This window comes from Lycorma delicatula, chromosome 3 (assembly GCF_047948215.1).
Source record: "Lycorma delicatula isolate Av1 chromosome 3, ASM4794821v1, whole genome shotgun sequence".
NCBI classification, from domain to species: Eukaryota; Metazoa; Arthropoda; class Insecta; order Hemiptera; family Fulgoridae; genus Lycorma; species Lycorma delicatula.
The window spans coordinates 173,523,908-173,551,521 of record NC_134457.1 but is presented as its reverse complement, the minus strand read 5'-3'; the positions used below and the strand labels follow the sequence as shown (position 1 = coordinate 173,551,521).

The 27,614-nt window shown below is 29.2% G+C and overlaps 2 protein-coding genes across 6 annotated transcripts in view; both read right to left on the bottom strand.

Moving 5' to 3' along the window:
* LOC142322226 (uncharacterized) overlaps window positions 1-8,500 on the bottom strand; it is a 282,710-nt gene extending 274,210 nt beyond the window's left edge. For 4 of the 5 annotated variants that reach the window (XM_075361049.1, XM_075361050.1, XM_075361051.1 and 1 more), the window contains exon 1: window positions 8,266-8,499. In XM_075361049.1, coding sequence (XP_075217164.1) covers window positions 8,266-8,364 — 99 coding nt within the window. In that variant the 5' untranslated portion in view covers window positions 8,365-8,499. Of the gene's footprint in view, window positions 1-8,265 lie in introns of all 5 variants that reach the window. The other variant, XM_075361052.1, reaches the window with a different exon arrangement.
* Window positions 8,501-26,251: 17,751 nt separating this feature from the next.
* The window catches only part of LOC142322225 (heparan-alpha-glucosaminide N-acetyltransferase-like), a 67,529-nt gene continuing 66,166 nt past the window's right edge, over window positions 26,252-27,614 (bottom strand). The window contains exon 13 of the mRNA XM_075361048.1: window positions 26,252-26,601. Coding sequence (XP_075217163.1) covers window positions 26,420-26,601 — 182 coding nt within the window. The 3' untranslated portion in view covers window positions 26,252-26,419. The remainder of the gene's footprint in view (window positions 26,602-27,614) is intronic.

The following is a 27,614-nucleotide window of genomic DNA, read 5'->3' as shown; positions in this document are numbered from 1 at the left end:
AGATGTCCTTACATATATATATATATATATATATATATGTATAAAACTTGATGTGAGTGTTATTTTCTGACGTTCCTTGCCCTGTCACTTTAACATTTGTAGTTCCCTAAAAATGTAGCAAACAAAGAATGTATCTGCTAGGAAGGGCAGAAAATAACTTTCAAATCAATTATGATAATCCTAGTGGAAATATAAAATATTGTGAAAAAATGATATAGAAAACTATTTTCTTCTCTTCTTTCTCAGCAGTTTTATCATACATGAGCCAAATTTTATGTATCATACCAAAATGTATGGGTTCATTAAATAATTTTTAATTGAATGGTTTAAAAATCTACAAATGAAGTGATTTAATTTAAATAAATAAACTGAGGCTTGTTCAGTGAATAAGTGGAACCATTCTCATACATAACTAATCTTGGTAGTAAATGCAAAGTGTACATTTTTATATTTAGGTTGCTAGTACTTTAAAATGTCAAATGTTAAATTAAAATAAACTTGTAGGTTTTAGAGCTTTAAAATATAAGATTATTAGTAAAAGGGATCAAATTCCTACCATGTGTAATGTTCAAACATTACAAGTGCATAAACTAGTTACAAGCCCATGACAGTATAATAAAATTTTGTATAATAAAATTAATTAAAAATATGTTTACATTCTCTAAAAATACTAGAAAATCTTGGAAATGCTCTTAAGATTAGAGATTCAGTGAAGGGGAAAATTCAGTTATTCACCACCCTGTAGTAGAGAAGGTGCAACAACTATACAAAAATCAAGTTAGTTGTTAGTATATACAAGCAGCTAATGAATGAAAGGACCAAGTTACTCCTGGTATAAGAAATTTCCTGCTATAAGTCCCAAGAGCCTCCTAAGAGGGTGGATGAGCAGGAGTAATTACAGAGTGCCCTATTGCTCAGCAGGAGGGACACTACCTCCAAAACCAGAGGAACTTCTTCAAGAAGAATGGCATTCTTCAACAGCATTAGAATACAGAAGGTAATAGAAAGACACTGTATTAAAGTTCCTAGTGACAATTCCTTGCATTGCACTATGATACTGGCTTCTGTTAAATGATCCAGAGTTAAAATATCTTCTTATTTGGATCTCTGGGAGAAGCAACAAAGAAGTTAAAGGACCTATTGCATATACAAATTTGGAATGTCAAAATTTTGTTACAGAATGCAAAGTTAGACAATCTCAAGGAGTTGATGAAGATAAATAAAATGGATACATTAGGACTTATTGAAGTAAGGTGGGATAGACAGGGTGAAATGAAGAGTGGAGACGTTATAAAATTCTATTCTGGAAGAAAGGAAAAAACAGTGTGGCAATAATTATGAGGAATAAAGCAAATCAGATGCAAAATGTATGTTATGTAAGTTATAGATTAATATCATTAAGGATTGGAATGTTATCAAAAGATTTAGTTATCGTACAAGTATATATGCCAACATCGAATTATGAAAAAGAAGATATTAAAGAGATACATGAGAATATTGAAAGTGTAATAAAATCAGAAAAGCACTGTTGTAAATTGTTGATGGAAGACTGGAATGCTGTGGTCAGAGAAGGTGAAAAAGGAAGTGATAGGAAATTTTGGATTATGGATTTTTGGATTTTGGAGTACGGAATGGAAGGGGTAACAGGAAGGGTAAGTAGAATTTTGACAAGAGAAAAAAATTATTTATAACCAACAACTGGTTCAAAAACCTTAAAAGAAGGAAATATATGTGAGTATCCTCTGGAAATAAAGCATCATATAGGCCATATCTTTGTAGGTAGAAGAAGAGGAATGATTTATTTCATAGATTCAGAGAAGACATTTGATAGAGTCAAATGGGAGAAAACAATACAGATTCTTAAAGAGAAAAAATAGGATGGGAAGACAGAAGATTAATTATAGAATTATGCATGTGACAATCAGCAGCATTGAAAGTAAATAAAAATATTACTGACTGGCTGGGTCTAGGTCAAGGTGTTAGGCAAGAATGCTGTCTTTCACTGAAACTATTCAACATTTACACTGAAGATATGATAAGGAATATATTGAAAGACAATAAGGAATAAGTATAGCAGGACAAAAAATAAGATGCATAAGGTTTTGTTGATGATATGGTAATTCTAGCTAATGGCACACATACATACTTTAAAGATTGTTAACAGACCTGGAGGAAGGAATGAAAGAGATAAAGGAAAATAAATATGGGAAAACTAAAATAATTAAAGTAAACAATAAAGAGGATTTAGCAATAAGGGCAAAGTCTAATTAATTGTATAACACTATTTTTATATAATAAATACTATTATAAAGCTTACATATATTTTTAAATGGAAGAAGGGATGAATTTTAAAGAAATAAGTTTATGTGGCGGGACGAGAGGACGACTTTCTACCCAGGTAGGCTGCTACGGCTTAACTTGAAACGCCCTATCAAATTTAAAATTATAAATAATTTAAATTAAATACTAATTAAAAACTTAGTTTAAATAATTGTAAATTTCGATTCGATTAAATATTATTTGCAATCGAATTTGAAAATAAATATTTTTCGTAAGTAGACTCTTAGATTTTCATAAAGAATTTATAAAAAAATTAGCTAAGTTTGGCATTTGTTGATATTAAAAAAATGTCAGAGGCTTTTTAGATGAATCCGAAAAAAACAGCCTGTTTAATAACTTCAATTCCAAAGGCCTTTTGCTAAATTTCATGAAATTCATAACACGATTATTTCAAATTTTGAAGCATTATTCGTCAAAATGTAATAAAATAAATTTATCACTAAGCGACTTTTATAATTATATAGGCAGAGACATAAAAAGTAAATAACATAGCAAGTATAATAGTTGTCTAAACGAAAAGAATTTGATAATTTAGAACCCTTTCCAAGATCTAACATATGATAATAAATATAACAATTTTTATTTAAAATCTAATCAAAATAACTTCAATTTATTGTACTGAATCCATAACGAAGTCTAAAAATTGAAAAATATAAAATTTCCTGATTTAAAACTTGGTAGAACCATTTAAAATAACATGATCAAAAAACTTTTCAAAATTTGAAACAATCTAGTTATAGATTTCGGGAGTCATAATCAGCCAAAGTAAAGATTTTGAAAATTGGGCCTTTTTCGCATTCATCAAAAAACCTCTGAAATTAAGTGTTTAAATTATTTTTAAACTGAATCAACAAAACGCAAAATTGAATTTGTCAAATTTTTAAATATAATTTCTGAAAATCTAAGAATCAATTTTTAAGATATTTGTCATCAAACTTGAGTGCGATAATTTTTTAATCGGGTTGTAGAAAGGATTTCATAAACAAAAAAAAAATCCCTTTCGGCACGCTGGGAAGGCGGAGGTAGATTTCAACGGTACTAACTAGGAGATAAAAAAGATTAAAGTGGAAATCTTTTAGTTTTTTAGTATGAAGTTTTTGTTAACTTTAGTTAAGAAAAACTTCATACTCAATACAATGGTTGCATGTGAAAAAAAGTTTTACATGTTTAGCATACGACAGTCCCCCCCCCCCCATCATCCACCAATTCCAGCAACATTTTGGTCACCCTTGCCTTAGTTGGTGATATAAAAAAAATTTAGTTACATATGTTTTAGGCCCTTATCCAAAGAATAGTAGGAACTTTAAACGAATTCGATATTTTACTTAATAAGAAACTTATAGCGATATTTTGTATATTTTTTGTCATACCTTACCATAAGGGTTGGTCATATCAAAAGTTGTTTCAGACAAACCTTTTAGTAATGTTCAGAGGACTAATGACCACTTTAAGCCGATTCGATACTATGCGTATTAAGGGAGGAATGATAATTTTTTGTCTTCAAAACCCGATTTTTTCCACCCACTGTGCCCCAGTGGTTGGTGATATCAAAAAACTTTACTTACACAAGTTTTAGGCCGTTATCCAAAGAATAGTAGGAACTTTAAACGAATTCGATATTTTACTTAATACGAAAGTAATAGCGATATTTTTTTCGAAAAAGCCCCCCCACCATTTCACCCCACGGTTCGAGTACGGCCGTTAACGAACTCGACCGAGATTTTAGGACGAATTATTTTTAAGGAACAATTTGAAAGTGATTGGCGCAAAATTACGTCCGTTATCGTGTCCACAACAATGTACATATATATATATATATATATATAAATGTTTATATAAACTTTTGAGCTGCCGGTGGTTTTGGAGTCTAGGGGATGTGAAATGCCAAGATATGTCGAAATTTTCCGGAAGTCGATTATGTCATGGTCATTGTCATGGTACCCATTACAATAAGTAGCTTTCATATGAAATATACCTAAAAAAATTACAGAAAAAAAAAACTGAATTAGTCAAGTAATTCGATTTGTAAAATAATTACCTTTCATTCATTTCATAATATTAATTTGATTAAGATATTAAGACTTATCTTGAAAGAAGACTTTCCTTCTTTGAAAAAAAATTAAGATTCATTTCTTACAAGTAAACGATAAAATAATGGATGATATGAATATAATTATTTATTTAAAAATTTATTAAAATGATTTATTTTTTGTTCATATTATGCTTACGCTAAAATAAATAATATAGTTAGATATTATATTCTTAACAGATATTTTGCTGTGAAGTAATTAATTATTACTTTATTATGTTTAATAAATCATACATAAGTAATTCGTTTCATACGAAAAGAAATAAAACCAAGAAATTGCATACATATGCAAACATTGCAGAAATTGAAATTTAAAAAAAAAAATTAAATAATTTTCCAATTCTTCTTTAAATTTCGACTTTTAGAAGTTAGTACCAAATTATAAATAAACAGGTATTGATAATTTACCAACCCTTAATTTAATGCTGACTTAAAAAAGCCAGAATTTAAAGAATTGAAACTTTTTTTTTACTTTTATTCCTTATTTAATTTTTTTTTTTACTCTTGTTATGAAAGAGTGTACATGAACAGCTTTGGTCATTAGCCCGGTGGAAATTGGTAGCGTATGAAAAGATGCCATTTCAGACCGCGATTTGAACCCCGGAGGTCCGCACGAAATTCCGAGACGCTACCTCATCAGCCAAGAAGGTCTGTTTTTATTTATGTATTTTATAATTTTTTTTATGTTTGTTTTTATATAACTTTTAGATAAAACAAAAAACGCGAACGAAGAAAAACTTTTCGCTGGAAACACAAACGCGAGATACAAGTACCTTGTTAAAATAAAACAATGCAGAAAAACATTATAAAGAGGCCGCATAAGGTCTAGCATACAAATAATATTCTTAAATTTTTACGTAAAGATACCTGAACACAAAATTGACATCATGCTGCAATGATAGCGTCAAATATTGAAAAAGTTTTCAAATTATCTATTTAAAAAAGTTATCCGACACAAAATAATCATATGTGTTTTTTATTTTATTTTCATTAAAAAAAATCTTTCCCTTAAGTTACATGAAAGGAACTTGCTCAGCAAATTAAAAAAAACTTTCGTAGAAACCGATACGTTGATAATAAATTAATCTATATATATATATAAATTAATGTTTGTTTGTCCCGTACGCGTTCCTATTTCATTCATTCGACTTTGGTGAGCTGTGCGCACATCTGCGAAGGTTGCAGAATTAGTTTGGATTACTTACGTGAAAATAAATATTTTTGCAAAAATATGGACCCATTAGGTGGCGCCGGTGTCGAGATATTTACGAAAAAACAAACATAGAGACTTTTTTCATTATATATGAAGAATATAGAAGATTACCCGTGCGGACAAGATACGTATTACAAAATGTTACATTTTTTTAATTCGTCCGGGAGATCAAGCAAGCAAAAAACTACCTAAGCGAAAAGAAAAAACCTGAAGATCTCGCAAGCAAAAGTATCTAAGCTCTGACACTTTTTCTTAAGTGTTCAGAAAAAGGACTGTGAAAAAGCACATTAGTGAATAAGGAGTAAAAAATAAAAATAAAAAAAAAAGTATTTAACAAACTTGAATAGATTGTATAATTAAGATAATAAGATTTATTAAAAGTTTGTGACTTGTTTTGCACACGTCCGCAAAGGTTTCTGAATTAGTTTGGACCCGCTAGGTGGCGCTAAGGTCGAGATATTTCGAAAAATTGTATTTATTGCCCGATTTGGCTCAAATTTGTCCAAAATACTGGTCGACACAATTAATCATATGTAACCATATAGCGCGGGCGAAGCCGTGACGGGCATATAGCACAATATATATTGTATTAAATTTATGTATAAATGAAATACACTAGCCCAAAATTAAATTTTTTTTTATTCTATTAAAGTTGATTAATATTATTTGATAAATTATCTTCCACATATCAAATATATATCTTCAATATATCAAAGAATTTTTAAAACTTCCAGTTATTTTGTTATTATTAAAGTTTATCATGTTTACAATTTTTATCTAAGTAGTTGGCACTGTAAAAAGCAATACAATCAATTACTATTATTAAACCCTAAAGATCGAACTAAATCGGTAATAACGGCTTTCAAATAATAGGAATTATACCTTTACTTGTGCTTGGAATTTAATTCTGCAGCATTATAGCAAGAACATCTTGTCGTTTATGATGCTTAAATCCTACTGATTTTTGCGGATTTTGACTGAGATTTTAATTAGTGAAAATAATTTAGTTTACCAGGAGATTTGTAAAATACTGATTACCAGTAAAAAAAACATAGGTTTCACTTCTGAAAAAAAAACGTCTAATGGGTGCTAAATTCTCCTAATTATAAAAATATCGAAATCTTAATTTTCCGTCGTTGTAACACTTTTACGATCAATTTATACTAAAATATTAAACAAACCAAACGTTATTTTTGTTAATTTTTCTTCAAAATCAGTTTATACTATACGAACTACAATAAAGATAAATTTCGTGAATTTTAACATAATCTGCTCAAATGGATTAATCACAACGTAAATAAATTCGTTTTTTTTAAATCGTTCAAATTGATTTAGGCTGTTAAAAATTTCAAAATAAGAAAAATCTTTTAAAAAGAGTTTGTTTAACTGTAATTTTTTTAATTACAGTTAATCACCTAACAGGTTATTGGCCAAAAATATAGTTTTGAAAAGCAATCATTGATATTATATTTTATTTTTAAACTAACCAATTTTTTCTTAATTCATAATTTATCTACAGGTTAAATAGCAAACTAAAGATTATAGATGAATGAACAAATAATATTTTGAAGAGATATCTTTTTTAAATATGAAATTATAAAGAGTGGTATATAAAATTAACTTGTTTTTCCCGTTTTTAACAATTTATAAATAACTTATCTCTCTTCTACAACAAAATATATAAATTTTAATTTAAAAAAAATAATATTTTACACTAATATTTAATATATTTTTTAAACAAATTCCCAGCCCTTTTTAATTGCTAATGTATTTTATATTGACATTAGGGCATAAAAAATATGATTTTTTTTTATAAAAACTAACAAATTAAAAGAAAAAAAAGCTAATGTCTAAATTCGAAATTTGAACAGTTTAGTTGAATGTTACGGTAAACATTAACTGTTTAAAAATAGCGTTTGAATAATTGTATTTAAATTCTATAAAATAAACTGGTTATCTTATGAGATGAGCGAAATAAACTTATATTAAATTAACATTACATTTTAAAACAGATTAAAATTAAAACCTATACTGCTTATTACATCAATCTTGAAAGGATAAAATAAATTTTTTTTTTTGTTTTTTTTGTTACAGAGCAGCTGTCGATGAGACATACAAAATTGGTAATGTTGTAATAGATCTCTTTTAGAATAACCCACAAATTACAATTATTTGTGATAAAAATACTTTTTTTTTTTAATATAAAAGGTTATCGCATTTTAAATAAACAATTCACTTAATAAAAGAATTATAAAGGTAAATTTAAACGGCATGATATAAATATGTCATGAAAATTAAAAAAAAAACACAAAAACTAAGTTGTTAAAATTACGAAAGCTTATAAACAAATCGACGTGTTTGTACACGTCGCTCAGTGTGTTGTTAATATCTAAATTATACCTTTCTACGATACAATATAACATTTTATAATCGATTAAGTATGTGAATATATCCTTAATATAAAATAAATTTAAGTATTTATGTAATAAACGATTAGATATAGGATAAAAAAACTTTTCTACCTTTTTCAATAAGACAAGTAATTTAAGTTTAAAATTTTGTTTGTGCTATCATAAAATTCAATAATGTAAACAAAACTAAGCGAATCAAAATATTGTCTGACCTTATCTATATAAAGTGCCCCCGGTGTACCGGCGATATTAAATCCCCATGGATACTGGGAATCATTTCTCTGGAGCAAGATGTTCAGGATCTTAGACATCGTTGACAGACTGCCAACGATAACGAGTCGCTTGTCATACGCGCATTAATGCGGACGCACGCATCATCAAGCAGTCTGTCTTCTACACTAACCGGTTAAATTTTTCCCTTTCTGTGTTATCTTGACTGATGCAACTGATAATATAACACAATAGAATAGAGTAATCTAGTTGGCCCGGGTTCCCGCTATTCGAAGCTATATTTCTCTCTCCCTCTTTGTTGTTTTGGCAACATGGAAACAAATGAGGAGAGCTAATTTTGTTTACCCTCGCTGCTACTACTATTACTACTACCGTTTCTTAATAATGCGTTTACTGTAAATCAAACAAACATTTCACTTTTCTTTATATATTTATAAATTACGGATTCTTTCTCCTTTAAATAAAATAAATAAAAAATCTGAGTATAGAACATGATTCACAAGTTACGTATTTAAATCTATTTTATTTAAAATGAATATTCAAAATATTTACATTATGTAAACTTAAGAGTTTTATTTTTAACGTCTACAATAAAAAAAAACTGATTATTCTAAATAACTCTGATAAATATTTAACACTAAATATTCATGCTTGGCTCATGGTTTTGTTCAACGTAGAAGTTAAATAATTATCTTCATAACCTTTAAATGCACAAAAATATTCCTATATCCTTTAGTGAATGAACTCGCGAGACGATTGTGACATTCTGAAAACTGCTGGAATACTACCCAGAAACGGAAGTCTAAGATGAGCGCTGCTGTCTATTATCAGATAATCTTGCTAAAAATTAGAAATATTTTAACATTAGTTGTTTGAGATTTGCAACATTTTATTTTATTATTACCAAAACCCCGATAGACAAAAAAAAGTTAATGTTTCTCTAAGAGTGATAACATTTCTTGAATTGTTTTTTTGCGTACATTACAGATCTTTAAATACAAATTTTTCTATCACCATTAGTTTTAAATAAATTACGCTTCAAAAAAAATAAAGGAAAAATATAGTTAAAACCTGTAAAATTTATAATTTTTCTTGGCCATACCTGTGTTAGAATGCTTTCGCTGATCTTTTCTTTTATAAATACCCTCAGGTACATTCCGAATTAATGTCCAACAGTAATCGGCTAACATGTTAGTATTCCACTTCACTTTGTAGCGGGTTTCTATCACCGAAATGTCTTTGAGGAAACGTTACCGTGCTCGTCACTTACATCTCCGAGGTTGTCCAGGAAAAAATCCACATGTGAGTGGAGGAAATGTATTTTCAAAGACATACTACATCCCATACCTCTGTATGAAGAAAAACGTTGATGGACAATATCGTGGTAATTTTCGGATTTTTGTTTGCCGAGAAAACATTTACAAACGTCTTTAAATGAAGCCCAAGCTGCACTTTCTACATTATTTAACATTGAGTTAAATGCATTATCTTTGACCAACTCTCTTATTTGAGGACCAACAAACATTTCTTCTTTAATTTTTCCTTCACTTACATTCGGAAATTTCTGCCTGATGTACAAAAATCCGGGACTATCCTTCGTCATTGCTTTTACAAAATGTTTCATTAGTCCTAGCTTGATACGGAGAGGGGGTAAAAATATTTTTTTTGGGTTCAACTAAGGGCTCATGAATAATATTTTTCTCATTTGGAGTTAAATTGTCTCGTTTCTTCTTCTCTTTAGTAACATAATGTTTATCCCTAGCTCGGCTGTCCCATTCGCAAAGAAAACACATGTACTTAGTATAGCCTAACTGCATGCCTAACAAAATAGCTATAACTTTCAAATCACCATATATGTTCCAGCTATGTTTTTTATAATTTATTTTTTCCAGAACGTCTTTCATCACATCGTATGTCTCTTTTAAATTAATACCATAAGCGATTGATATCGAAGGAAACTTGCTACCGTTGTGTTGTAGAACCACTTTTAAACTATATTTGGACAAATATATGAAAAGGTTCCAGTCCTCAGGTTTATTAACTTGTCCTAAGTACAACATAAGCTCATCATATTTGTGCAGTAAACAAAATTATTTTCATCAATACAGTACTGAGAAACTTCTTTTTGTTGGCTTCGAAAGCCCGAAAGTTTTGTATTTTTTTGAAGTAAATTCCAACCTTGCAGTCTTGATACTAACAGTCCAGCTTAATTTTTTGATGAATTTAAATCCCTAACCAAGTCATTTAATTCACCTTGTGATATAAGATGTGGCTTATCGGAAGATAATTCAAAATCAAAATCAAAATCATTGTTGTCTTCTTCAGTACTGCCTGATTCTTCGTCGCTGCTTTCGAAACATACATTCACAGGTGGCTCAAGAACTGGAATAATTTTACTTTGAAGTACGGACCGATTGCAGATTGCAATGAAGGATATTTTACAGTTTGTTTAGATTTTTTAGAAATTCCAGACACACTCGTTAAACAAAAGTAACAATCGGTTACATGATCCTTTGGTTCACGCTAAACCATAGGTACACCAAATGGCAAAGCCTTCTGTGTACCTTTCAGCCATCCTCTTAAATATACAGAACAATTCGTGCATATTATACGAGGAGCCCTCGTCTTATTCTGATTACCAGTTTTACACTGAAAGTACAAATGATATGATTTTTTAATTAAAGGTGTAATGTTTTTTTCTGTTTGATTTTACAGTAAACTCACCACATACATAACAAAAGGCATCCACATCGTTTACACAATTTCGCGGTATAATGACACTGCACTGTTAACAAACTTAAGGCAGCAATAAGACTGAACAAAATTAATTCATTCCTAAATCCAGTGCTCAATACAAATAACACCGCTGTGTTTTCAGCTACATGTTTTGACCTGTACAGACATGATTAGTCTTGTCCATGAAGGCTCACTTTTCAGTATTAGATATGATGTCATAATATGTGACTGATATGATTTAATTATTTGTCTAGTATTGTTTATTTATAGTCTAGTTTGTTTATACAAAGTATGTTAACAAAGTTAAATAATAAAAAATGAGCTAACAGAATAAATTATAGAAGCTTAAAATGCTAACTATCCGTTGAAAAATGAAAAAATCCTTTAATTAAAATTTAAACATTTTTCAAAAATGGTGTGTGAGAAAGATTTTGAGTTTATATTAGTTTTCAGCATCAAAAAACAAATTAAAATCATGTATCGCATGTTAGGAAACAAAAATTATGTTTATCAGTGTAATTAATATATTTACATATTAATCATTTTGATTACTTTCAGGGAATGAAGGGTATTTATTCATAAGGAGCCCGGACCAGGGTCCACCGACCTGATCTGTACCCAGTCATATGTTCCATAATTTAGGCTAACTAATTTAATTTTATGATGTATATAAAATTATACTTTCAAAAATGCGTTTTCATGTAGTTATTTTAATCCAAAATAGTATCGAGAAGTTTTAATCGGAGATGATATATAGCTGCGCTACGTGTATTGATTTACAATGAATTCAGTTATGATAAAATTCAATGTCAATTTGTACATCAACCATATTAATGGATGTAAAGGTTTGCCATCATTTGAAGTTAATCTTTAAGAAATTGAATTAGTTATAAAGATATATATTTTTGCGACAGTACAATTTTAACGATCCATAAATTAATTGTTTGATTGAATAAGAAATTTTTTTTAAGTATACTTAAGAACTAACTTTTAACTCGTATTTCGTTTAAATGATATTTTTCGTCTTCAGTTTCATATCCTAAACGTTTACAAAAACATCCTAATTTCGATTCTCGGTTAAGAAAGGGTTTTTTTTTTCAGTACAAAATATCTCTACAAGTACATTGCCTATAATGTATAGTAGGATTATTTAAAGCAAGGTATTCTTTCTTAACAGACGGCCGAAATTCCTAACAATTTTGCGTGAAATGTTCTTCCCTTCACAATCCTTCAGTTAACATTTTTAACTGAAATTATGAAACTGCTGCATATATGTGCCTAATCAGCGTAGTTAAAAACACATGTCAGTATAACAAAGGCCCGTCTCAAAATAGGGTGTCAAAATAGGTCTTTCTTTTTAATAGTTTTCACATTGAAACTTCATGAAATTGCCTTATCCCGAAAATAGGCGGAAAACACGGAATTTCTGTATGTAATTTGCCATAATTCTTAGAGGTTTTCTTTAAATTATACCTTCATAAACAAACAAAAAATTTTGTTACAACTATTTTTTTCCACGTGGTTCTTGATTATAGGTATTAGAAAATACCTCTTCCTAACAATTTTTTTTACGATAATATTTTAGTCAAAATTTATAACAATATAGACTGTGTGGCTAAAAACTTTTTAAATTTCTCCCAACTTTTAAATACCAAACACTCTGTAAGCATCAAAATTATCAACATTAAAAAATGAAACACTAATTTCTTTACTCCTAGTAATTTGTCCTTGTAATTGAGAAACAATATATTTATATAACGTGTGTCATGAAGTTCTCCCGGGATTTCCATAACGTACTCTATTTGTGAAAATAACGGAAAAGGTTTATAAAAACATATGTTCTAAAATGTTTTGTTTGCGAGTTACGGCTAATGAAAAATTTCGCTCGGATCTCAGCCACCCCAGTGAAATGAGGTAGTACTGAAATTTTTAGCACGTTAAGGGACATAATTAGTGATTGCGTTTGATTTTTGTCATGAAAAAATCGAATAAAATAAGTTCCAGAACCGTATCTGTAATAGTTTTTAAAAAATCTGGGGTAAAAACCAATGAATTGAGGTAAAAAACACCTGTTTTTTATATTTGACGTAAAATAACTTTGTTAAATGGGTAATAAACACATAAAACCTTTAAACAAAACTTAAGAGAATTTAATTCTGAACAAAATGGTGTAAGATAAGTTGAATAAAACAAAGAAAAGTTAGAATAATTCGAATTTTATTTAGTAACAGTACATTACTGCATTTATTAGAAAAGTACTTATTTAATGTAAAGAAAAAGGAAATTCATTTTTGGAGACGTAAAAAATTTGTAAAAACAAAATTTACTATTAAAAAATTTAAAAAACTGGAAGTTACACAAAAACTGTAAAATAAAAATAAATAAAAATTATTTAGATAATAATTTTTTTAATGACACAAATACAATAAATTATTAATACAAAGTTGGTAATAAAATAAAAACAGTTGATCAACATTGCGCAATACTGCATTAGTGTTTAAATCATTCTGTAAAGTACATGAAGAATATCGGGTTCTGTAAACTGCGCTGTCGTTAGCGAAGGTTTCCTGGGAATTTTAGTTTGAACGTTACCGGTTTGTCATTGAATTAATACCGTATTTATTACAATAGAGCAATACGCTGATATGGTATTCAATTTGGATATGTGTGATGATAATGCTACAACTGCTGTAATAGAATATGAAATACGTTTTCCGAATCGTAGGATTCCAAATTCCAAAACAATTAGGCGACTTTTCGTAATCTTCGGGAAACGGGTTTACTAAATAGTATTTCGTACCAGCTACCAAAGATCTGTCCAACACGACGCTGCCGGTACACGACGTCATTCTAAGGGGATCGAAGTTTCGTTTCGATTGTTAACAGGACACTTAAACAAAACAAGTTTTGTTTTATCCGTATCATAAACAGCCAGCTCACCATTTACATCCAGGAGACGGTCCGCTTCACTTGGAGTTCTGCAACTGATGGAATACAAATCGATAGCTCTACAAGTATGTTTTGTTTACCGATACGGCAAATTTCACTCGAGATGGGGTCAACAACTTACGCAATGAGCATACATGGGCAGAATTAAATCTTCATGAAACGGTGGAAGGAAATTTTCAACACCGATTTAGCTTCAATGTATGGTGCAGCCTTCTTCACAATCAGCTGTTTGAACCGTTCTTATTACCTGGAGGTTTAATGCTGAGGTCCACTTGAATTATATAAAACTTAAATGTAATTCTTATATAAGTATACTTACTTATATTATACTGTAGTACTTTCTTCAAGAAGAATTGCCGCAGCTGCTTGAAGATGTTCCTCTAGTGCTGAGACTCAAAAGTGTACTTTCAGCACGATGGCGTGCCTCTCCTCTTCTCTTCTGCCGCTTCCACTAACTTCAATCATCACTTCCCTAAGAAATGGATTGGTCGTGGAGGTCCATATTCCTGGCTATCAAGATCGCCTGATGTAACACCTTTAGATTTTGCGTCTGGGAATGGATGAAAAATACTGTGTACAAAACAAAAATATATTCCCGAGAGGAATTAATTATCCGCATTATGGTTGCGGCTGAGAAACTTAAAAACAGCCCTGAAGAACAAAAAAGAGCAACAGAAGCAGTATAGAAGCGTGCTAAGAAATATGTTGAAGCCATTGTTGAACATTTATTATATACTAGTACGTGTAATGCACATTAATCTAGTGTACTGTTTCTAAATAAAATTCGAATTTTTCTAACTTTTCTTTCTTTTATACAACTTATCTTACACCATTTCAGAATTAAATTCTCTACAAGTTTTGTTTAAAAGTTTTACGTGTTTATTACCGGTTTCACACAGTTCCTGTGCGCCAAACAATAAAAAACAGGGTTTTTTACCCCAATTTATTGGTCTTCACTCTAGATTTCTCAAAAACTGCCGCAGATACCGATCTGGGACCTATTTTATTCAATATTTTCAGGTCCCATAAGAAATCACTAATTCTGACCATTAATTAACGTCTTACAAATTTCAGTATGATCTCAAATCACCGAGGTAGCTAAAATCCGAGCGAAATTTTTGACTGGCTGTAACTAGCAAACGAAGCCTTTTAGGACATATGTTTATATATAATATTTTCACGAATAGAATATGAAGTGCAACAATAAGGTAATGAGGCTGATGTGATAAAAATGTTTACTTACGTTTTTAATCGGTTGTAGTGTAAACTCCTTCAAACTAGTTCTCTCCTACATGCACACGCTTACTCCAGCGCTTCTGCCCCTGCTGGTAACATTTCTGGAAGTCTTCTTCTGGAATATCGTCTAAAACCTTTGTTACAGCTTTTTGGACATGTGTTGTTTGAAAATGGTGTCCGACCACCAGTTTGACTCTTGGGAATAAATAAAGTCATTCGGGGTGAGATCTGGTGAATAAAGGTTGCTGTGGTTGTACTGAAATCCGTTTTGAGGTTAAAAACTGAAAAGACAACATGAGATGGCGTATTATTGTAATGAAGAATCCAACTCGTACCAATGTTTGAACGGACACGGAGGTCTCATTTTCAAGTCTGTAGAATTTCTTCGTAGAAATATTAGTTAACCGTTTGCCCATGAGACACCCACTTTTTATGAACAATGCCTTTGAAATCGAAAAAACACATAAGCATGCATTTCACTTTTGACTTCGACATGCGAGCTCTTTTTGGTCTGGGTGATCTCTTTGAACACCATTGCGAACTTTGACGTTTTATCTCTGGAACTGAAAGAACCAACTCTCATCACCAGTGATAACACGGTTCAATAACTCTGGGTTAATTTGTACTTGTTCCAACAGATCAACTGTAACATTTTCCCGTGTATCTCGCTTTGCGCTGTGAGATTTCTCGGGACCCTTTTTCGCATGCCCACATCTTCTGTTATTATTTGGCAAACAGTTTCCCCATTGATGTTCACTTCTTCTGCAATCATTTTTAGAGATAATCTTCGATCGGATCGTACAATTTAACGCACCCTGATCGTGTTGACATCTGTCGGTGAGGTCGTCCATTGTAGTCTTCGTCTTCAACATTCGTTCTGCCTTCACAAAACATTTTATGCCAACGAAAAACTTGAGCTCTTTACATAACCTCATTTTCAAAAGCATTCTGAAGCTTATCGTAGGTTTCACCTTCCACAGAGTTTAACATAAAAAGAAATGGCATACTGTTGCGCAATATTTCGTAATTCCATTACAGTGACGAGGACCAAAACACTGTTCGCTTATTACACCACTACTTAAGACTGACAGGTAGTACGTATGTGCCGTTTGGGCTATTAGTGGCGGAAAGATCAAGGTCAAACATGGAGTGTCTATGAAGGCTTCAGGGTTGTTACATTTTGCTAAAAAAAAATCGGTCTCATCACTTTATTGTTGCACCTTGTAGGTTATGAATGTGTCGGGAGAACTTCGTGATACATTCTGTATAATGAAGGAAGATACCACAAATTTTACAAAACTGGTGTTGACTATTTAGGATATTTATCATGCGAACACTAGACAAACATAATTCCTCTGTCCTGAATTTATATTTTGTCGTTGTCTAATTAAAAACTACAAATTTTAAAACAAATAAGCATGCAAAAATAGTTTTTTGTGTTTACGTAGTGCAGATCATGAGTTTGACTACTAATTTTCTAAATTTATCATTTTTCCCTTGGTACATGGAGGAAAAGATCAATCTATCTTTTTGTTTTGTTGTCTTGGAATAACAGATAAAAAGAATGATTCAGAATTCTCCAAATATCTATATCACTTTTGTTGATTTAGAAGCACCACCAGTGCATCTCTTTTCTTGTGTACATAGCTTGTTAAATCCTATATTGCCAAATCAGGATGTGTTGTTAATTAGAATCCAATGAGAATGATGTACAGAAAACAGTATCGATGAGTGATTTATCACTGGATTATAACCAATCCTGTTGGTCCTTGAACCAAGTACCTACCACGTGAAAAGGCAAGTATTAACTGTCTGGGCCATTCTGACAAGCATATAACAGAATATACTATGGAATGGAGATATCTAAAATACACAAATATATATTTATTTTTTTTAAAATTACAGCATCACTTAATTTTGCAGTAACACAGTAGGCAAAATAATTAATGAACTTGAATATAAAATTTTAAAATTAGAGTATTTTAAACGTACTGTTAAATAAGCATTTTGCATTAAAAATATTATTTTATTAAAACGATAGTACTCAAGTTTAATATAAAGTACCATACTTACTGTTGGGACTAACAAATGTACACATATAATAAAAACATATAAAAATTAATGGGTTGCAGTAGACAATCACTGACATTTTACAGATGACATTCAGATTTTACAGCTAGTAAATCAAATACCAAATTAGTGCTAAGCCCAGTACAATGATCCCTGTAGTGTCTATATTTATTAGATTACATCAAGTCAAATATCTCATTTCGCTATATTTATGCATTTAAGAGATATGACACCATCCAGAGAAGGCTATATAATATCCAAAGAATAATTTTGTAAACTATATTTGCAACGATCATCAGGCATGTCATTTTACAGCTAGCAATTAAAATACTTAAGTAAATTACTTTTTACTGCAATTACACTTTCTCAATATTTATCTTTATAACATTAATAATTGTTTGCATGAGACTGGTACATCTCTGAATGTTAGATATTACAATTCCGGAGACTAGCTGTACATTTTAAAACAATTTATCCTTAATATGTAGAAATATTAAAATAAGCATGTGAAGGTACATACATAAAATATTACCAAATAAATCACAATTCAGGAGTAAATGTAAACTAATTGAGGATATATTTTTGTGGTGTATATTAAATGGAGAACCAGAAAATTTAAGATTTTTCTTAAATGAATATTATTTAAAAACTCATCAGCATAATGTCGTGTCTCATTTTAAATAACTGAGTGAGAAGCCTTTTGAAATGGTTGTTAATTTTGGAAATGATAAAGCATTATAACTTTGCTTTTCTTGTAAGCCAAAGTATTGTTTTGATTTATATGAAAATAGTTTGGTTTTCTGATTTTAAAGTGGTAAATATTGATTTATTTTAATAATTTTTCTTTTCTTTTAATTATTTTTAAGTTTTTCTTTTTAAGAAACGTTGCTAAATTCATAAATATAAACATGTGCAAAAGTTATCAATTTTAATATTCTAAATATTGGTCTACACAATTCATTTCAGATAATGATCTAAGAGCCAATTTTTTTATTTTGAAAATTCCTTCACATTTTTTGAGGAGCTCAAAGATATATTTAATTTGTAAATAAATTAGTAACTACAATAGAAATGTAATCATAATGATATTTTATTAAATTACTTCATAGAAAATAATACATTTTGATTTTGTTCCAAATGAAATCAGTTAGATCATCCCAAGAGCATTCATTATCAAATGAAACGTCCAGAAATTTTGAACTGTGGGCAGCACAAATACTATCATTATCATTTATGTAAATTCTTCTTTTCGATTACAATATCTAATAATGATAAACAATTAGAAACTTGTACCTAAGCCAAATAATCAAGTAAATCAAAAATATCCCATCAAGTGACATAAGTCTGGATTAATGGGATTCTTATTGGTAAGAATAAATAACTAACAGTATCAAATTTTAGATCTGACACTTTTGGTACAAAATAAAAAATGTCTAAATGTATATAAAATTTATCTATATTTCATAACAAATTACAACACTTTCACATATTTACTTACAAATTCAAATACCCTAAAATTTAAAAATGTATCAAAAAAGAATGTTTACCTTTAGATAAATCTTGCCTACTAAAAATTACTCACTTATGGTATATTATCTGACGAACAGTCAGAATAATCTTCTTAAACAGAAAACAATATTCACATAAGAATATAGGGAGTGGCCCTATATTCTGATGTGACATATGGCCACTATCTATATTTTGATGTGAATATTGTTTCTTGGCTATGAAGATTATTCTTTCTATTAATAAAAAAACTGATGTGTCATTTCCTTTCTAAATTATTTTGAATCACAAATACATTTTTATAATGATTAACCATTAATTTAGAGAAATTTTTATAACTGCATAAAGTAATTATTGGCTTTTATATTGTTAAGGATTGAAACTGCAAGCATGTTATGAAAGTATTATTTTGAAGATTCATTATGTTTTTTATTGAAGATATGTACTGAGCAGATGTTACGCTGCAACATATGCTCACACTGACCTGGCACTGCAGTTCTATTCCATAAAGCAGTATAATTCATTACAGTTCAATTTGTAACAGTTACAGTACGTATTAATCAAATTGTAGTTTTTTAACAGAATATATAATTTTATTTACTAATGATTATTTTTTTAAATTTTATTTCAAAAATTAAAATAAAATTCATAACTCACTTGCATATATGATGAGAAATATCTATCAAAATGATTTCTGGGATCTATCGTCTCACTTGGTGAGAAGATAAAATTTCAGAAATGTTGGCCAGCAATTAGTTTAGAGCATCACTGGTAGTACTGTTGTTACCACAAAGAAAATTTAAAAGCAGAACACTGTCATATAGATTTTTCATTAATTGTACAATGTATTTGCTCGACCAGACTATTCTTTCATAGAGTTCATTAACTTCAATTTTTTTGTTTTAAGATGTATTTATAAATTTGTTATTATTCAAACATTTTAAGTTTATAAATTTTTGAACTATGTGTTCAACAACTCAATGTTATTTTTCATTTCTGTGTTGAATGTGGCGACTTGATTAGGTTTTTGGTAGATGGTGATTCTGTTGTACTGTAGAGATTCTATAAGTTCTCTGTATCATAGATAAAAATACATCATCTCTCCAGCAATGTAAAAATAGTCTCAATATGTACAATTAAGCACTGCAGTTCTTTATCACTTTGACTACATACATCGGTGTGAATATGTGTTTTTAATGTCTAATTCTGAAGATACTGTTATGTGTTTCCAGCTTGACCAGGATATTGAGAGACTAACAAATATAATCACTACAGTCTTTTTTGGAAGCCAAGAAATTCCAAACAGCTAGTGATGTGTGCGCGCGTTGTCATGGTGCAGAACCCAGCTGTTGCCCCACAGATCTGAATGTTTGCGTCTAATGCTTTCACATAACCACTTCAATACTTCACAATATAACATCCCATTGACAGTTTGACCAAGAGGAACATATTCCTTATAGATAATGCCTTTGATGTCGAAAAAAACAATCATCAGGGGCTTCACGTTGCTGCGAACTTGACAACTTCCAGTGCGATGACTGCTGCTTAGTTTCAGGGTCATACCCGTACACCGATGTCTCATCATCGGTTATGATGTTGCAGATGAAGTTAGGGTCATCTCTTGCTGAATTTTTCAATTCACTACAGACAGCTACGCGATTTTGTATATATATATATATCCTTGACTCCATATATATATATATATATATATATATATATATATATATATATAGAATATGTATATATGGAGTGGGGTGGTTGAATGATTAATGTATTAATGTGGGGTGGTTGGAAATTTATATGTATTTATTGTTATCAATTTCACAGTGACATCTAGCAAGTTAATCAATATTTGGTTTCAAACCCTGAGAAAAAAATGTTAAGTAAAAATCTAATTTTGATGCAAAAAGGGTGCATGTAAGAAATGTAGTCTGTACTTTGAAGTAGATGGTCCTGAATTAAATAAATGACCTGAAAAAATACCTGTGCCTTTTATCTTGATATTGAAAATATATTCTCAATTTCATTGCAAAGAACAATTTTTTATTGAATATTAAATGAATTGTTCCATGCCATGAACTTTACATAAACAGTCCCAGTACTGGTTTTCAGAATTATACACCCTAAATTTGAATGCAGAAAACATGCAAATAAACTCCCCATTTTCTAAGTATTATTAAGTTTTGACGTGAAAATTTCTTAATTTTCAATCTGAGCAATTAATTTTAAATATGGTTCCGCTTGACTATAAAATACCTGCAATGTACAAGAGAAAACATCTTGTATTAGTGGATTACAAAATTGTTGCATTTAACATCATATATCTATAAAACTATTATGATAAAAATCTGATGTGGACACCACATGACTTCCTTGTATACCTATTAAAATAACACATTTTTTGCTGCACTTCATTTAAACTTATTTCACTTGAAAGTAAGATATAATCCACCAATTCTTTAATAAAGTAGACATTTACACAATTGCTGAAATATTAATTTTTATCATCAAATATTTATACAATTATTAATTCAACAATCTTACATGAAATATTAGTATAGAGTAAAAATCCCTTTATTACTTTATTAAAGAATTGGTGTATTATATCTTACTTTCAAGTGAAATAAGTTTAAATGAAAAGGGGAGGTGAACAACTAGATGTTACAACAGTTCTAAATCCAAAATTTCAACATACTATGGCTAATCGTTTTTAAGTTATGCGAGATACGTACGTACAGACATCACATCGAAACAAGTCAAAATGGATATTTCTATTGAAATCTGAAAAGCAAATTTTTTTGCAATCACAATACTTCCTTTATTTCATACAAATAAGTAAAAGATGTATTAGAAATACAGTTTCAGATAGAATTAAACAAAAACTTCAATTAAATAATATCTATTTAGTCAACAAATTATGAAAAGATTAAATTTTATAAATTCAATTACTAACTAAATTTGTACATTTATAAGCTCTTTTATTTAAAAAAAACTGCTTCAATTGCAAGAAGAAGTTAATCTTCTTGATTCCAAAATAACATTTTCAAGAAAAAGAGAGTCGTTTTTGACCTTTCAACTGTTTGATTCAGAAGTTATTAGCCTTAAAAGAATACTTTCCTGAGATAAATTGATTATTTAATTTTGTCTGATATTAAAATATTTTACTTAATATTGAACCATATATTACAAAACATAAATGAAATTATTTTAAAAATTCCATTTACAGATTGTGTTTTGTATATTAATTTATGTACAAATAAACCAATCAATATTTGCCATGAAATTATCAGCTACAAAATAAGTAGTTTGTTTAATAAACTGACAGAAAAACACTGATAAGTTCATTTCATCTTCCATCAATGTGTTCACTTATCAATGTTTAATCAAGTAATATGTAAACAAGAAAAATCACTTGGTTATAATCCAGGGACAATATTACTCAGCAAAAATAAATTTAATAAATAAAATAGATTTTATTTTTAATAGAGCTTTCCATCTAAAGGTAGGCTTGTATACAATTTTCTGATTTAACTCTTACATCAACTTTTCAAAATACATTACTTAGAACATTACATACGCAAAATGATAAAATTTTAGCTAGCTATGTCAAAAACATAAGAAAAACGAAATTAATACTACTTTCATTACAACCTGATGTAAGGTTTCACTAGAGAAAGGGAAACCAAAAATTCAATTAGCTCTCTAGATCTCAACAGCAACAAATACTCAAAATTAGTAAATAATCTATTACTATAGACCTTATAACATTACTCATTCAATCCAACCCTACTTAAATACTTAACAAATAAGGTTATACTTTACTTACATATTACGCAGATTAACTTTAAATACATCAAAAAATCAAAAGCAGTCAAGAATGGCTACAAATACTTTCCCCACAGATGTAAAGAATACTACAATCATTGGAAAACACTCATATTCCATCATCAGAAATAATTTAATAGTTTAAGAGTTTTAAAAGAATATGTAATTTGTTTTATTCAACAATATTAGTAGATTATGATGAATTTAATACTGATAAAATAAAACTTATATATGTGTAAACTTTCTGTTAATTTTAAAGTAGTTTTTAAATATTTTTATTATTTATTTTATAAATCTTTTACTTCTGATGAATTAAGGATGAAAAGGCTTCAGTGTATAAATAATGTGCAGGTTAAACTGGTTTATTACCTTAGAATTTACATTGGATTTCTGCTTATTAACAGGTTTTCAGTTCACTATTTTTTTTTTTTAGAAATTACTCAGCCTGGGTATCTGGGTATTTCACCTAAGATATGACTAAAAAACCCAATACATTTCTGTTCAATTCGCAGACTTCCAAAAAGTCATATTTCAGTTATTTATGAACCAATTACAATGATATTTTTAAAATTACTTGTAATGATTCAGACAGAAAAAATATATTTTAAAAAAATTTATTTTTTTCTAGTTTGCGGTCAATAGTCACACACAAACAAAATCTTAGCCAAATTTAATTAAGACTGTATAATTAAAGATGTACACTTGAAAAAGATTTAATGTATTTATACAATACTGTTTCCATCCAGTCTTTAAGATTAGTGTGCCCTGTTGAAAATTTTCACTCTTAACTTAGTGTTCCAAAAATAAATTTTAAGGAAAAAATAAATTGTTTATGTTAATCACTAGGCGTAACAAAAGTCCTAAACTAAGTCCATACAAAGTCCTAAACTAAGAAAATATATACAGTAGAAACCATTTGTAGTTGGGAAAACACTGTGTACAAGCCTTTTTTACATTTTGCACACACATGTAATGTAATCTTTTTTTTTTTTACCACCACATCTAGTGCTACGAGCACTGCACTAACAACAATCTTCTCCCTTCCATGAGGAATCTTTTCAAAAGGTACTTTGTACTGGCATCGCTGTCACCAAGCTCCTCACCACATGGAAGTTCTATGTTGGGGTTTCTCCTTTCTTTTATATCCTACCATTCTTGAATCAAATTACCAATTAATGAAAGTGCAGAATATAATCTAGACAGTGGGTTTTCTGTATTAGCTTTATACAATTGATAGGCATTTAAAATAAATTGTCCAAAAATATTAAAAGTGATTTCTTCCCAAAATTTAATTGTTTTACAATCATTGGGATATTGTTATAAAATTTGGTCACTTATCATTATAATGTTGTATATTATAATAGGCTTACTGGTTACAAACATGCTACTACCCGTTCTTTTAGACCTTTCTTCACTGAAAATTAATGCATCAGTTGATAACAAAGCACTGGTTTCTTATTGTTTTTTCTTTTCCTGTGACCTAGTAGTATCATGTTATTTTTTCTCACCAACTTTGTACTGTCTTTTCACTTCATTAGCAGTACCTTTCCTGATCATCTGTAAGGTCCAGTTACAAATGTTTAAATACAGAACTTTGGCAAGTTTGATAGAAGTAAAGAAGTTGTTTAGAAACAAGTGGTACCTTTAAGTATCCTCTGACTTCCATAATCTTCATAACTACAGTATAAGCAAGTCTTTTATCTTTAACTTCTTTCCTTCAGGAAATTTTGCATCTAGGGTACATAAAAAAATTTAAACAGTAATGACAAAGAGCATCATAACCACCCAAAACTTGATACCACAGATACATGCCTAACGGCATGTATCTGTATTAATGAATTGTGTGACTTAGCAGGAATCATACTTTCATCTATTGACAAGTATTTTCCTGGTATATAATAATGTTTATAAAATCTATTTGCATGATCGAGTGATTGAATTTATATACATGGGTTGTAATTAGATTTGTTAGACTTTGGAAAGTTTGTGGTATCAATTCTGAAAAAAAGTTCAGAATTTTGAAAGTCATTCTGTTAAACATTATGCCAAACCATGGTTTTATTGGTCCACCAATAACTGCCGATCTTGTTAAGTCCCATATTTATAAAAATGGTTATGAACGCCTGCATTTCTGCAACTGTAACATTCGTCCACCGTCTGAAGTTATTTATTTCTTCCTGTTTCCAACTTTCAAAATTAGCAGCTGATATAATTTTGAAAGTGTACATATTAGTAACTTACCATCATTTCTAACAGTGAAGTAGTGAAGAAAAGTTTGATATATGCAACCGCAGGTGAGTTATATTGCTTCTCGGCCTCTTGGCTAAGATCAAAGTGTAAGTGAGTTATGCAAAGAACTATGTTTAATTCCAGGTAATTCAAAAAAGAAAATCTATGATGAGAATCTGCATCATTATCTTCAGCAACTTCTTCCCATCCACTTTCATCAGATTATGAGTCACTGATATCATGAATATGACCCATTACTTTACTGAGAGGTCAACTCCTATATTCTAGGCCTGCTACTCATAGTACTTGAAAAACTATCACCATCATCATATCGTAATATATTTCTTTGAATACCTGAAGGGCCAGGAAGATCATTTGCTGGATCATATGTCATATCTATTCTGTATCATCCACATTGCTAATGTTTACATCATAGATGTCATTAGATAAAATATTGTCAAAATCATCTTTTAAAAATTGTCTCACAGCATTGTCATTAAGAGACCAACACAAGCAGCTAATTATTAAAATAACACAATTTTTTTTTATTAACAAAAGGCACAAACTAAACATAAACATGACTTGTCTTAATCTGACAATTACGTTAAACACACTTGAAAACATATAATTCACTTCCCACCAAATCATCATCAGTATATAAACATATAAATAAATGAAATGTACAACATGATGTATTTATTAGAAAGAACATGCCTTTCTGAGTATTTTTTAATATTATGTAACAGGAAAATCAAACATTACTTATATTTATATTTAGAATATATTTATATTCTAATTTTATAAACATCCTGAAAACCATATGTCAGGTTTTTATGCACATCCTACTAGCATCTGGAAAACTGGACATTGGGATTCAAAGGGTTAAATACATCATGGCAATAGTTTACAGTGCTCATCCTCTTCTCTATCAGTGCAGTTACTAACACCAGTTTACCTTCAATTCTTATATCAATTATAAAGTAAAACATGCTAATTGCTTCCTCTTTTATTTATCAGCACAAACACTTTGGGGAAAAAGTATTGACTTCTCTTACACAATACAAATTGTTAAAATTATTAGCTTTTCATTTATTTTAATAAGTATTGCAATACTTCACTCTACAACATATTACAATGACTTATGTAAAATGTCTTCCTCAAAACATTTCTTACACATCACAGGAGAACAAAAGACCTGTGACTCGACTCATGTTCTGAAAGAGATGAGTCAGAATAACATTAATTTTAATTATTATTACATTAACAGGAATATGGAATGTGTTAAATAGGATTAGAAACAAAAATATTTATCAATAATATAATAGTAAACATAACATAATATATAGCATATAAAACAATATCACTAATACTTAACATATTTATGAAAAATATGTTAAAATAAAGCATTTTAAAACATTTATTATAATTACTATTATAATTATTATTAAATTTATTATTATATTTAAAATAATACAATTATTTTAAACGTAATTATAATAATTTTTCAATTATATTATTTCTAAATGCAATAAAAACCAGTCTTTAGTGATTAAATATAATACAAACAATAAAACAAAATAAGAATCATACGGTAAAAAATACTTCATTTTTATATAACTTGTAAGCTATTAATATCCACAATCCTGTTCCTAACATATTCTGAAAAAAATATTCAGTATGCGTAGTCAGGTCAATTGGTGTAAAACTAAATGGAAAAGTGTCTTTTGTTAAACCATGTCCGATGTAAATTAATATTGAATTCATACCTAAAAAAAAAAAAAATACTGTGCATAATAAAATAACAGCAATAAATTAATTTACCTGCTTAGTTTAACAAGTGTGGATTTACACAGCTTCCATTGAAATTTATATTAAATAACTACTTTGATCTAATAAACACCTACCTTCACTCCTTAAATATTATATTAATATTTTTTAATAGCTTTAAATAAAAAATTCATGTCATAAAATAATGTCCCTAATCTTTTTCATGAAAACACATATGAGATAATCAGCACATTTTACATCTTTCATTTTTTGTTTTACTAAATTTACCCATCAAAATGCATTTTGTTTGAAAATTTCCTATTAGAAAATGAAAAAAATCTTTCCAATAGTAAAGTGATCAGGGAAAGAAATAAATTGACTTAAAATGCTCTATTAAGGCAATTAAGGACAATGTTTTTCAGGTAATCTTCAGAAAAAAAAACAATGAAGTTATTGTTTTTCACTAACTATTTCTCACAATTTTTAAATCCTTAATTTTAATGTTATATAGTAAATAATAACTTTTTATTTATTAATTATTTAGATGGTTAAAATAACTAAATGGAAACTGTATAAAAAGAAATAAAATCAAGTGCGAACATCAATATCCAATCTAGCTTTCATAAGAAAAAGTAAAATTAGACTAATACAAATAAAAAAAAAATAATAATAAAGGATATTTTTGAAATATCTGATCTATATTTTCACATACCTTCATAATTTGCAAGTTTTCCTATAACACTCTTGTCACCATACACTGATAAATTGCATGGTAATTGTTTTCTAAGAAATTTTTCAAATCGCATTATGGATTTTAATAAAAGTTTTCCCTTATAAATTTAAAAAAATCTTTTTATACTATAAAATAAAAATGAATGAATAACTGTTAATTTTTAACAGAAATAATGTTGAAGCTAAGAGATTGGAACTAAGTAGAAAGAATGAAAGGCATCAAATCTGACCAACAAATGATCACTAAAATTATATTTAAAGACATAATAAAAAGATAATT